The sequence below is a fragment of the Rhinatrema bivittatum genome, chromosome 5 (assembly GCF_901001135.1).
Source record: "Rhinatrema bivittatum chromosome 5, aRhiBiv1.1, whole genome shotgun sequence".
NCBI lineage: Eukaryota > Metazoa > Chordata > Amphibia > Gymnophiona > Rhinatrematidae > Rhinatrema > Rhinatrema bivittatum.
In genome coordinates, this window is record NC_042619.1 from 238,668,723 (window position 1) to 238,683,075 (window position 14,353).

Genomic DNA, 14,353 nt, shown 5'->3' on the forward strand with positions numbered 1-14,353 from the left:
TTTTCTACATCTCTGGCCTGTTAGTTTGGAGATTTTTCGAGGCCTGGTGTAGTGGGCAATGTTCTCAGCTTCTCAAGGTGGATATTCCTTTAATTTTGGAATTCTTATAGGATGAATTGCGTAAAAGGCTGGTCCTTAACATCTTGAAGGTTCAAGTGGCAGCCTCACTTATTAAAGGGGGCGAGTCAATGGTGGGCCTTTGTCTTCCCATCCTGATATGTCTCGGTTCTTGAAGGGAGTTAAGCATCTTCGTCTTCCTTTGCTGCTTCAGTGCCTTTGTAGGTCCTTAATCTGGTCCTGGAATTTTTGGCAGGTCTGACCTTTTGGCCACTGCATGGTGTTCCCCTGTGGCTGCTTACTTTGAAGACAAGTTTTTCTGGTGGCAATCTGTTCGCCACATCAGGTTCTGAACTGCAGATCCTTTCTTGCTGTGAGTCCTTTCTGTACATGACTCCAGGAGCAGTACGGCTTTGAACTGTGCCTTTGTTTTTACCAAAAGTGGTTTCAAAGTTTCATTTGCATCAGTCAGTCTCCCTGCCCATCATGGCAGGGACTGGGATGAAAATGAGTATAGTTTTTTGTGTTCCTTGGACATCAAGCGACATTTTCCATGGTACTTGGAAGCTACTAAATCTGTCCGAAGTCTGATCACCTGTTTGTGCTTCATGGTGGCAGTAAACAGGGAGCACCGGCGACAACAGGCAGCTATAGCCCGTTTGGGTTAAGGACATTATTTCGGCCGCCTATGTGGCTTCTGAGATTCCTTTGCCAAAACAGATCGCATTCCACGAGGGCTTAGGTGGTATTGTGGGCAAACTTTGTTGTCGCCTGTTGAAATGCTGAGCGGCAATATGGTCAACCTTGCACACCTTTTCCAAGCATTACTGCTTGGATGTTCGGGCTAGGGTGGACGCTGCGTTTGCGCAGGCAGTGTTGACTGGACCACTGGCAGCCTCCTGCCCTCTTTGGGAGTAGCTTTTTGGTACATCCCACTCGTGGGATTGGCCTGCCTGAGTGCAGAGGAAGGAGCAACCTATGTGAATTCCAGGAAGACACTTCTGAGACAAGTGAGAGCGCATTTGACTCGGGCCTAGGCGGTTTCCTGAACAGAATTGCGATTTCTTTCTTCAGCAGAGATTTGCAGATTTGGTGGTCTTTGCTTACGTTTGCCAGGTTTACTGACTGGATGTGGCAGCACGGGAGGATTCTGCCTTTGCTAGGGCAGTGCTTCTTGGGCCTCAGGCAGCCTCCCGCAGTATGGGGGAGTAGCTTTTTTTTACATCCCACTAGTATGGACTGGCTTGCCTGTATGAAGAGGAAGGTGAAATAACTTCATACCTGATAATTTCATTTCCTCAAAGTAAGACAAGCTAGTCCACCTTTCCGCCCAGGGTTGCCTTGAGGTGACAAATTTTCTTCTGTGTTGCTAGATCCTTGTCCAGAAAGGAATAGGGTTCCAGGATCTTTTATGCATGCAGCTGGACTCCCACAAATGCATATCAGGCATAGCTCTCTGCTTCAACAGCAGGGGGGGAATGAAGAAAAGAGGATTTATATTCGGACAACAACCAACAAGGACTGAATTTCATAGTCTGGGGAAAAAAATTAAGCATGGGTGTAGCTCTCTTGTTAAGGCGGTTACTACCCCGAATCAATTAAGCCTGACACTTCACTTGGAATAAATATCCAGCGCAGCTCACTGCTTCAACGGCAGGGGGAATGAAGAAAAGAGGATTTATATTCAAACAACAACCAACAAGGACTGAATTCCTCAGGCTGGGTAAACAAATAGCTGGGAGTAACTTGCTTATTGCGGTGGTTACTACCCCTAACCAATTAAGCTAGATACTTCACTTAGATGCAGCTCCAGCATTGCTCTCTACATCAATGGCGGGGGTGGAAGGTAACTAGAACCAAAATGTTACTAATAAGGGCCAAGAGTAACAGATAAGTATGAGAAAAAATAAGTGTGAAAGCTTGCTGGGCAGACTGGATGGGCAGTTTGGTCGTCTTCTGCCGTCATTTCTATGTTTCTATGTAAATGAATTTAGTAGTTCTTCTAAGATACTCTGTCCTAAGGGACTATTGTTAGCAGAGCTGAGTCCAGTGTTTCCATTGTTAAAAAAAAAAAAAAAAAAAAAAAATGAAAAGAATTCACAGGGTTAAGTTGAATAGTGTCTGTAGGATATGATGATATTGTTATTGTTGAGTGGTTATTGTCCACAGTTTGCTTTTGTCGAAATACTGGCTAGTTATTGTCTGAGCAGAGTTATAGGAGGGTTACATCAGTGAGTCATTCTCTGTCTCCACCTGCTGGTTGGAGTGCACAACCCACTGGTGTGGACTGGCTTTCCTTACTTCAAGGAACGGCAATAATCATGTAAAAAGTAATTTCAACTTTGACCTTTTTGGAAACCCTCTTGAAGCCAGGGCAGTTTCCCAAGTCTTCATTGTCCAGGTAGATTAAAGCTTCCTGCTGAAAGGTCACCAGGTTCGAGACCCCTCAGGCTTATTCTACAAGAGTGAAGTCTTTATCTTGGACATAAGCTATTGCTCTTGCATCAGAAAATCTTTATATTCCTTTACTAAACACTACAGGTTGGATGTACAAGCCAGGGAAAATGCAGCTTTTGGGGCAGGCGCTCTCAGAGCGGCCCTAGCTTCTTCCCACCCATGTTAGGCTTGGGTACTTGTAATGAATCTAGACAGGTCTAGCAGGATAAGAAATGAGAAACATGGTCTTACCTCTTAATTTCTTTTCCTTGAATCCAGCTAGACCAGTTCAGGACCCTCCTAGGAAGATAAGGTCCATACTGTTTCTAAGTGGGAAACCTTGGGTTTTTGCAGAAGCTTTTTAGTTACTCCTTGTAAGGAGAGCCCAAGTTTTCTCTACCTCTTTGTTTGTCTCTTGTATTTGCATTCTTGTTATCCCGGTGGGGTCTTGTGTAGAGATGTGTGTTTGTTTTATTTCTCAAAAGGATCCTCCTCCTTTGTGAAAGTTGCTACAGGTTATTTGATTTTTTATTTTTTTTTAAGAGGTAGTTTTTGGGCTGCCTCCATTGTTTTGTTATAAGAACACTGACTTTTGTCTCTGCTGCTCCATCCTAAATACCAGTGATATCACTAGAGACCTTTATTTTTAGTTTTTTCCCCCAGAAATTTATCAGTGTGTTTTACAACACTAAAGAACTACAAGAACTAAAATGCTGACCTAGTAAAATGATTCATCATTTTTTCGCACTGATTTCTCCTGTTCTTGTAATAAAGATGGATACATTTCCTGTGAAAGATAAAATAAAAAGCGAAAATAAAGGTCCCTTGATATCACTGCAAAAGTTGTATATTTTGTCACCATCTGCTGGTTGGGTGGAATAAACCCATGCTTCTGAATTAGTCTAGCAGGATTCAAAGAGAGGAAATTTAACAGATAGCAATAAATGTCTCCTTCCGCCTGTGCACAAGTGTCTGTCGCATAGTTTGAAAGTGGATTGCATTTTTTTTTTTTCCAGGCTCGAAATGTCAGTGTGAAGAGACAGAATAAAACTGGGTACATGGATCAGTTTAGTTTGGAGATCACTGGTCCTGTCATGCCTCATGCTTTGCATCTTTTGACTCTTCTGCTGAAATCTGCCCAGAAAGGAGATTTTTCTGCTGCACTCTACACTCATGAGCCAACTGCAGTGCTAAACGCCGGCACAAAAACTGAGAAAATTTTAAACAAGGCAAGTGTTTGCTTGGTTTGTAATCAAACCTTTTATTCAGTAATTTTGGTATCAAAGGGCTATATAAAAATGCATATTCTGGGCCAGCCTGAATTGGGCCTTTCACACCCTGTGTTAGAAGGGGATGTGCCAGAGACCGCCTTTGGTGTGGAGAGAGGAGGGGGAATAGTGGATGTCATTAAATGTGACACTTGGTGGCTGGATTTAGAACTCATAAGACAGAGTCCTGTAAGGAGTCCTGGTGCATGGCACTCAATCTCAGGACAGTTGTTATAATGACCGGACTAAGAATAGTAGGAGGGTCTATTAAAATGAGGGGAAAGTTCCCAGGTGGTTAAGAATGACGCTTCATGACACCAGGATCCCAGCATTAGTTCTGATTGAGCTGAAATTTAAAAATAAAAGTCGGGGGGGAAACTACCAGGCCAAAAGAGAGAGAGAGAGAGAGATGCATATTCTACTAAACATTCCCTGTACGTACCCGGATCAGTCCAGACTGTGGGTTGAGCCTCCTTTCCAGCAGGTGGAGACAGACTAAAACTGAAAGGATATCCTATTTGAGGACAGAGCCTATCCTGTAACCCTTCAGTATTTGTCTGTCTCCAGCAGGTGGATCAGATCTCTCTTCGGTCTCCTGATTTCGGCTAGATAGCCGTTCTTTCTTCTTTCTTGGATCACGCAAGTATTCTCTCTTATTTTTGACTCTTTTTTAAAAAAAAAAAACAAAAAACTCAGTAGTTAGTCCTTTTTTTCTCTTCAGGAGACGGTACCATCTCCTAGCTCTTGCCGGACTCGGGGGCTTTGCCCCTTGTGCGGAGCATAGCCTGAGTCCGTGGTGCTTCCTGGTGTGGGGACCGAATCTGGTGGTCCAGTTCTCGTCTCCCCCCCCCCGGCTGCCTTGAGGGGCTTCGGACCCCGCTGCTGTGCTCAGTTTCTGAAAAAAAAAAAAATCATATTAAAGGTTTAAAGTCCACACTGTACCCTTTTTTTTTTTTTGCAGTAGTAAAACCCTTTTTATCTTCCTTGGGTTCCTCAGGGGATCAAACCAGCAGCCAGAGAGGCAGGAGTCAGAGGGTTTCCCCCCTGCTTCACTCCGGGCCTGCAGGCTGTCACTCAAAGCTTTTTTTTTTTTCCAGACTTTTTTTCTTCAGAGCGGCTCTATGCAGCGGCAGGCAGACTGCCTTTCCTGTGGGCTCCCCTCCCCGCAATTTTCGTGGGAGGGGCTTTTCTCTGCCTGCCTGCCAGGTGGGGAAGGCCCCTCCTCGGCAGGACAGGCAAATTTACCCCGGGGATCGTGTCCCCAGAGCTTGGCCAGGCCATTCCCGGGTCGGCAAAGCCCGGGAACGGTGGCCATCTTGGATTTTTCAGTAGCTCCGTTTTCGGAGCTGCCTGGGGCTGGGGGGCTGATTTTTTTCTGAGTCTCCCCCTGATTTGAGCCCCACAGCCCCCCAGGATAGGATCCCTGATCCCCCCCCCTCGCCCCCCCCCTCCCTCCCCCCGGGAATTCCAGGGCTCGTTTTTTAGCTGAATTTGTTCTCCTGCATACTTTTTCCTTAGCCAGCCTGGAGGAGGAGGAGGAAGAGGGTCGTCCCCCACCCCCGCCTAAAAAAAAAAAAAAAAATCCCCGCTCCGCGCCATTGTCTGGGGGCCCGGCTGCGGAGTTCCAGGGGTCACTTTAGGTGCAGGTGGTCTCGGGGGTGCCCCCCCCCCTTCCTGACCCTCCGGCGGACCCGGTACTCCAGGATCCTGATGCCACTCTGGATGCAGAGGGTACCCTTCCCCTCCCCCCCCCCCCCCCCTCCGGAGGGACACCATCCCAGAGTTCGCCGTATGTTCCGCAGAGAGGAGTTAGAGCCCCTCATCCCCTTGTCCTCCAGGAATTGGGGTTGGAGGGGCCCCCTGCAGAGATACCCTTACGGCCTCTTTGCCTACAGATATGGACCCGGTCCTGGCGGGACTCAGCGCTCCAACAAGCGCCTTCCCTTTTCATTCCATGGACAAGCTCTGCCTCCTCTGGAAATATTGGAAAAATCTCCCCCCCCCCCCCCCCCCCGTGGCTTCCTCCATCTCTGCGATCCCCAAGCATACCACGAATCCTGGTGGAGGGATCGATGGCACTGAAGGACCGACAGGACCACAAGCCCGAGGCACACATGAAACACAGCTTTGAAGTCCTGGCTCTAGGGGTCCGGGCGACAATCTGCAGCAGTCTCATGCTGTGGGCAGGCCTCAGCTGGGTTCAACAGTTACTCTGCACCCAAGACCTCCCGTCGGCAGAGGCGGAGCAGGCTGAGCGTCTGGAAGCCGTCGTCGTTTACGGGGCAGAGGCGCTCTACGACCTCCTCTGAGTCAAGGCGATGGCCTCGGCGGTGTCCGCCAGACTCCTCCTCTGGCTACGCAATTGGTCGGCCGACCCGTCCTCCAAAGCCCGGTTAGGTACGTTGCCTTTCAAGGTAAGCTGCTATTTTGTGAGGACCTTGAGAAGCTTATGGATTCTTTGGGGGAAAATACAGTCCATAAGCTTACGGAGGACCGTCCTATACCATCCCGCTCCTTCACATCCTCTCGTCCTCATTTCCGGGGTCAGAGACAGTATACCCCACGTGGCGTCAGAGACGGGGTGACTCCTCGAGGGGTTATTCCTCCCGGTCTCAGTTTTGGTCACAGCCCTTTCGTGGGTGGCGGCCCTTTCGCGAGGGCCAGCCCGCGTGCTCCACCTCCAAGCCTACCACACAATGAAGTTCAGTTTTTTCGAGGAATGGGTCAAAATCACGTCGGACCAGTGGGTCCTCTACATTATTGGCCAGTATTCTATCTACTTCGTGGTTCCCAAGAAGGACGGATCTTAGACCTCGAACGGGTCAACCGGGCTCTCAAAATCCCACATTTCCGCATGGAAACCTTTCGAGCGGTCATCGCGGTGGTTCGCCCCAGAGAATTCCTCGCCTCACTCGATCTGACAAAGGTGTATTTCCTGTCGTGTAGCCAAATGAACTCAGAACAAATGGGTATAGTATGCTCGTGCTAGCAGTTGGAGACGGATCTGACATCAGCACGGGTATATATACCTCCACAGGAAGCGTAGCAACTTGGTAATTTCCGTCTCCAAAGCAGTTTGGAGAGCCTGCACGCTCGCTGAGCGTGTTTCCAAATCTACTTTCTACTTTCTACTTTCTTTTTACTAAATTTCTACAGCACCATCGAGCCCCGCACTCCTGCGGTGATACCCTAAGGTCCCTCCCCCAGTTGAGTTTCCCGGGGTGATTTCCGTGATCCCCCGGAGGTCTAAGTCCTCGATCCAGTGGCCGAATCGCGGCAGGGACGTAGCCCCCGAGCGGGGCGAACGAGGCGCCTCAGTCCCGGCGTGGACGAGGCAGCGGGTGCATTTCCTCAAAGCGCGGCGGTGAAGGTACTTGCCCTCTCCCCCCGCAGCCGAAGACCGCCCGGGTTCCAGCTGGGAAGCGCCGAGGAATCAGGTAAGGCGTACATCTCTTACTCTTATTGGTCTCCGAGGAACGAGGATTGGCGGCGTGGCCCGTAGACGGCACGCCGTGGAAGGGCGCCATTTTGTTGGCCTTACTCAGGTATTGAGTGCCCATGATAGGCGCAGGTCTATGACTAAGCCGCATATTGCTGAGAGCATATTGCATATCATTGAGCGTATATTGCTAAGCCGCATATTGCTGAGAGCACATTGCGAATCGTTCAGCGTACATTGCTAAGCCACATATTGCTGAGAGCATATTGCATATTATTGAGTGTATATTGCTAGCCGCCCATTGCTGAGAGCATATTGGATATTATTGGGCGTATATTGCTGCCGCATATTATTGAGCGCCTGTTCTGTTCAGCGTATATTGCTGCCGCATATTATTGGGCGCCTGTTCTGTTCAGCGTATATTGCTGCCGCTTATTATTGAGCGTCTGTTCTGTTAAGCGTATATTGCTGCCGCATATTATTGGGCGCCTGTTCTGTACAGCGTATATAGCTGCCGCATATTATTGAGTGCCTGTTGTATTAAGCGTATATAGCTGCCGCATATTATTGAGCGCCTGTTGTATTACGCGTATATAGCTGCCGCATATTATTGAGCGTCCTGTTGTATTGAACGCCGGTTAGATTAAGCGTATATTGCTGCCGCATATTATTATTATTAAGCGCCTGTTATATTAAGTGTCTATTGCTGCCGCTTTTCATTAAGCGCATATTTTTCAATGGAACAAAACGCCTCAGCGTCTTCAGCAGGGGCATCTCCTGCCTCCGGTATTAAAGCCCTCAGCCTCTGCTCTGCATGCCAGCTTAGAGCCACGCATAGTGAAGAGCCAGACTCCCTATGTGCCCAATGTGAGGAGGCCGGGGGAACTTCCCTCAGGGATTGAGCCATATAGAACCATGAGGCGGTTCTTCCCTAAAGAGGATCTCTCCGACCTGGTGTCTCAGTGCCTGGCGGACTTGGATATTACAGGTCCCAGCGCTACGGTACCCTCTGCGCAGAACCCCCTGCTGGAAGGTCTTCGTCCCACAGCCCGCCATTTTCCATTCTTGCAAGCAGCACAACAACTGATAGATTTAGAATGGGCTGCACCAGCGGCCTCATTCAAAGGGGGGTCGGGCCCTGACAAGCATGTACCCCCTGGCACCGGCTATCCAGGAGCTGCTGGCGTGCCCTCAGGTGGACGCCTTGATTAGCGCTGTGGTCAAGCGCACTACCATTCCAGTTGAAGGGGGGGCGGCCCTCAAGGAGCCTCATGACCGGTGACTGGACGCCATTCTGAAACAGACTTTTGAGGTGGCAGCTCTATCGTTGCGGATCGCAACCTGCTGCACAGTGGTGACGCGTTCCTGTTTGTCACAGGTCAGGAACAACGCTCCTGCAGCAGACATGGAGTCAGCTCTCTCGTTCCTCACGGATGTGCATCAGACCTAGTCCGGACAACAGCCAAGGGGATCTCATCCTCCGTAGCTGCCAGGAGGCAGCTCTGGATCCGGAAATGGTCAGCCGATGCACCTTCAAAGACACGCCTCACCAGATTGCCCTTTAAGGGCTCTTTCCTGTTTGGCAGCGACCTTGATAAACTGGCCAGCACATGGGGCGCCTCTCCAGTACCTCGACTGCCGGAAGATCGGTTCAGAAGGAACCAGCGCGCCTTTCCAAGGCCCTCCAGGGGTAGAAGCTCCCAGCGCTTCATTCCCTACAGGCGTCGCTACCAGGCACCTCGTCCTCAGGCCCGGAATCAGTCCTTTCGGACCAAGCAGCGCAAGAGGGGAGCAGGCCCGGGCTCAGGTCCCGGCCGCGCCTCACAATGAGAATCCGCCGATTCATCTGGGGGACGGAGCCATAGGGGGCAGGTTAACCCTCTTCTACCCCATATGGGTCGAGATTACATCGGACCAGTGGGTCCTCGCCATTATCCGAGAGGGCTATTATCTGGACTTTCATCACCTCCCTCCGGACAAGTTTGTGGAATCTTCATGTCCCATACACAAGAAGGCAGCATTGGAAGCTACCTTGGCGAGGCTCCTGTCCTTGAAAGCCATCATCCCAGTACCTGCATGGGAAGTAAATTCTGGACATTATTCCATTTATTTCATGGTACCCAAGAAAGGGGGCACCTTTCGGCCCGTACTGGACCTCAAGTCAGTCAATCGATACTTAAGGGTCCCGAGGTTTCGCATGGAAACTCTGCGCTCTGTCAAGACCGCAGTACAGCCAGGAGAGTTCCTCACGGCCTTAGACTTGTCGGAAGCCTACCTGCATATCCCGATCCATCCGGATCATCAGCACTACCTACGCTTCAAGGTTCTAGGACGCCACTTCCAATTCCAGGCTCTGCCCTTCGGGTTGGCCACGTCACCGCGGACCTTCACCAAGGTGGTCGTAGTGGTAGCAGCGGCACTCAGATGGGAAGGAATCCTGGTCCATCCCTACCTAGACGACTGGCTGATCAGGGCAAAGTCACGAGAGGCGAGCCATCGGACAACCAACAGAGTGATCGCCCTTCTGGAAAGCTTGGGCTGGGTAATCAACCTCAGCAAGAGTTGCCTACAGCCTTCCCAATCTCTGGAATACCTGGGAGTGCAGTTCGACACCCAGGCAGACACAGTCAGTCTCACTACCAAGAGAAGGTTAAAACTTCAGACGCGTATCCGGTACTTGATGGGAGCCAGTCGGCCCATAGCTCGGGATTATCTGCAGGTTCTCGGCCTCATGGCATCCACCCTGGAAGTGGTACCTTGGTCAAGGGCCCATATGAGACCGTTACAACACTCCCTGCTCTCTCGCTGGAGCCCCCGCTTTCGGAACTATTCCACGCACCTTCCTCTGCCAGCCAGAGTACGGACCCAGTTACGGTGGTGGTTGCAGTCCAGCCACATGAGCAGGGGGTCGAAGATGTCCTCCCCCACGTGGACTCTGCTCACCACAGATGCCAGCTTAAGCAGCTGGGGAGCACACTGCGAAGAACTCACCGCACAAGGGCGATGGAACAGAGTAGAGGCAGCATGGAACATCAACCGTCTAGAGGCCCGGGCAGTCCGATTGGCGTGCCTACGATTTGCTCACAGACTGAAGAACAGAGCAGTCAGAGTGATGTCCGACAACGCCACCACGGTGGCATACGTCAACAGTCAGGGCGGAACCAGAAGCCAACAGGTATCTCTGGAGATAGCCCCGCTGATGGCTTGGGCAGAGGCGAGTCTTCGGGACATCTCAGCCGTCCACATTGCCGGGAAGGACATCACCATGGCAGACTTCCTCAGCAGAGAAAGCCTAGATCCGGGAGAGTGGCAGCTGTCACCCACAGCCTTCCAGATGATTGTGGATCACTGGGGAATTCCAGACATGGACTTACTAGCAGACAAGTCCAATGCTCAAGTACCCAGATACTTCAGCCGCAAACGCCACCCGTTCTCAAACGGAATCGATGCCCTGGTTCAGCCATGGCCTCCAGGGACTCTGCTATACGCATTTCCTCCGTGGCCTCTGCTGGGCGCCATCATCCACAAGATTCAGAAACACCGGGGCCTAGTTCTTCTAGTGGCACCAGACTGGCCAAGAAGACCCTGGTTACGGGGACATGAGAAGATTACTGGCAGGGGAGCCCCTTCCCCTGCCTCCTCGCCGGGACCTTCTACGTCAAGGTCCCATCCTCCACGAGGATCCGGCTCAATTCTCTCTTACGGTCTGGCCATTGAGAGGGCTAGACTGAAGAAAAGAGTTTACTCGGAGCCCGTGATAGATACACTCCTCCGAGCTCGCAAGTTTTCCAAATCCCTCACCTACGTAAGGATCTGGAGAGTATTTGAAGCATGGTGCGACACTCATGGCACCAATCCACATGCGACCACAATCCCTATTGTGTTGGATTTCCTGCAAGATGGACTTCAGAAGGGTCTCTCCCTCAGCTCCATCAAGGTTCAGGTGGCTGCGCTGTCTTGCTACGGTCCCAGGAGGGATGGCAAGACCATTGCCAAGCACCCAGATGTTTCTCGCTTCCTGAAAGGAGTCAAGCATATTCGTCCGCCACTGAAGTGGCCTGTGCCCTTATGGAACCTCAACCTTGTTTTGGATTTCCTCGCGGGATCCACCTTCAGACCCCTTCGGGGCCTGTCTCTCCGTTCTCTAACTTTGAAGATGGTGTTCTTGCTGGCTGTATGTTCAGCACGCCGCATCTCAGAGCTACAAGCACTGTCCTGCCGTGATCCCTTTCTCAGAATCACTCCTGAAGCTATCCATCTTTGGACAGTTCCCTCCTTTCTACCTAAAGTGGTTTCACAGTTTCATCTTAACCAAACCATATCCTTGCCTACCACGGCGGGTTTGAAGAAATCTGAAGAAGGGCGTTTACTACACCATCTCGACATTGGCAGATTACTGCCCAGATATCTGGAAGTGACACAAGAAGTACGAAAGACGGACCATCTGTTCGTCCTGCACAGCGGGAAAAGACAAGGGGAAGCGGCCTCTCGGCCCACCATCGCCCGCTGGATTAAAGAAGTTATCAGAGCAGCTTACGTGGAGGCTGGGAAGTCTCCGCCTCTGCAAGTCAAGGCTCATTCTACCAGAGCACAAGCGGCATCTTGGGCAGAATCCAGGATGCTGTCGCCTGCAGAAATCTGTAAAGCGGCGACGTGGTCCTCCCTCCATACCTTCTCCAGGTTCTACTGTCTGGATGTCCAGGCCAGGGAGGACACAGCATTTGCGAGGGCGGTTCTATATGGTCCTCAGGCAGCCTCCCGCCCAGGCTGGGAGTAAAGCTTTTGTACATCCCATTTTGTTCTGAGTCCATCTGGCTACACGACAGGAAATGTTGAGATTACTTACCTGATGATCTCCTTTTCCTTAGTGTAGACAGATGGACTCAGCATCCCGCCCAGCTGCCTGTATACATGGGTTTCACCGATTCAAGGTAAGCCATGTCATCTGTTTTCATAAGAGCGTACACTCTACCAGGTGTCCACGCCTTCCGGTTGTGAATGCTGGCGGTCTCCAGCTACTATCAATCGGTCAGGGGAATCCTGTTTCCACTATTTCACTGAGCGTCAGTACACACATCCATAACAGCTTTTGCAAGGAAGATTACTAAGTTGCTACGCTTCCTGTGGGGATATATATACCCGTGCTGACGTCAGATCCGTCTCCAACTGCTAGCACGAGCATGCTATACCCATTTGTTCTGAGTCCATCTGTCTACACTAAGGAAAAGGAGATTATCAGGTAAGTAATCTCAACATTTTCATATCCCAATTCACTGCGACTACCAGAAGTATCTTCGTTTCCACATCCTCAGCCAGGACTTCCAGTTTCGGGCGCTCCCCTTTGGCCTCGCGACCTGTGGCCCTTAGAGGGAAAAGTTCTCAGAAGAATAGAGCCCCACCGGGGACCCGTGGTTCTGGTAGCGCCTGAGTGGCCGCGCAGGCCGTGGTTCGTGGATCTCGTCAACCTAGCGACGGACGGACCTCTGAGCCTAGGCCACCTTCTTCGGCAGGGGCCTGTATTTTTCGACCAGGCCGATCGCTTCTGTCTAGCGGCCTGTCTTTTGAATGGCGATGCCTAGGAGTAAGGGCTATAAGGAGGAGGTCATCTCCACCTTGCTGCGGGCCTGGATACAGTCGACTTCTCTGGCTTACGTGCATATCTGGAAGGTTTTTGAATCTGTCTGTGCGGAGTCGGGTGTCCCAGCACGCTCCGCCCCGGTCTCATTTGTTTTTTCTTTTCCTCAGAAGGGTCTTTCCAAGGGCCTTTCCTTCAGTTCTCTGCGCATACAAGTCTCTGCTCTCGGCTCCCTCCTGGGTCCGGGTAGAAGGTCATCCCTTAGCGGGCCACCCGGATGTGATTCAATTTCTTGAAGGGCGTCAAACACCTACGGCCGCCTTCTCGCACCACTTGCCCATCGTGGAGTCTTAACCTGGTTCTTCGGGCCTCTGTGCTGCTCCATTCGAACCTCTCCGTCACGCTCCGTTAACAGATCTTACGCTCAAGACTGTCTTTCTGGTCTCTCTTTCCTCCGCTCGACGGATCTCCGAGATCCAAGCGTTGTCCTATCGAACCTTTTTTGCACTTCTCCGATTCCGGGGTATCCCTGAAGACGGTCCCTTCCTTCTTGCCAAAGGTTGTTTCCGACTTCCATGTCAATCAGTCGGTAGAACTCCCTGCGTGTTCCTCAGAGGAGATTGCGGGCTCGACTGGGGGTGATCTCCGTAAGCTGGATGCCAAACGAGTTCTACTTCGCTATATCCAGGTTACCAATGACTTTCGGGTCTCGGACCATCTTTTTGTCCTCTGGAGTGGGCCCAATCGGGGTAAGCCGGCTTCTAAGACCACTATCATGTGGTGGTTAAAAGAAGCGATCTCCTTGGCCTATCTTTGCCAAGGTCGAGTGGTTCCCGAGGGCCTAAAGGCCCATTTGCTACATTCTCAAGCTACTTCCTGGGCGGAGAGTCAATCTGTCTCCCTGCAGGAGATTTGCAGGGCCGCCACATGGACGTCCTTGCATACTTTTGCTCGACACTATCGTCTGGATGTGCAAGCTCCGGTTTTTGGTTCCTTTGGGCGACAAGTGCTTCGAGCGGAACTGTCTCAGTACCACCCGGTTTAGGGAAGCTTTGGTACATCCCACAGTCTGGGCTGATCCGGGTACTTACAGGGAAAGGAAAATTAGTTCTTACCTGTTAATTTTTGTTCCTGTAGTACCACAGATCAGTCAAAACGCCCTTCCCTGTCTGTCTTTCTTTCTGTCCTCTCAAAGCTTGTTTTTTGCAGATTCGCAGTTTCTAATCCTTCATTTTTGTGCAAGAATACTGAGCAATTACACCGGAAGCCTTGGTCGTTTAAATACCAAGTATATGCAAGAGCATATAGTTATACCATGTTTCTTACATTGTTCTACGTTGCTCCATTGAGCTGTATGGTTACTTGCTTGATCCTATTTTGGTTTTGTTATTTTCTGCTTTGACAATGGTTATACTGAAGGGTTACAGGATAGGCTCTGTCCTCATATAGGATATCCTTTCAGTTTTAGTCTGTCTCCACCTGCTGGAAAGGAGGCTCAACCCACAGTCTGGACTGATCCGTGGTACTACAGAAACGAAAATTAACAGGTAAGAACTAATTTTCCTTTTGTAAAATAGG

The 14,353-nt window shown here is 50.6% G+C and overlaps 1 protein-coding gene across 1 annotated transcript in view; it reads left to right on the plus strand.

Moving 5' to 3' along the window:
- The window catches only part of DONSON (downstream neighbor of SON), a 90,876-nt gene that overhangs the window by 57,635 nt on the left and 18,888 nt on the right, over nt 1–14,353 (plus strand). Inside the window, exon 9 of the mRNA XM_029603544.1 lies at nt 3,510–3,722. Within this exon, the coding sequence (XP_029459404.1) occupies nt 3,510–3,722 (213 nt within the window). The remainder of the gene's footprint in view (nt 1–3,509; nt 3,723–14,353) is intronic.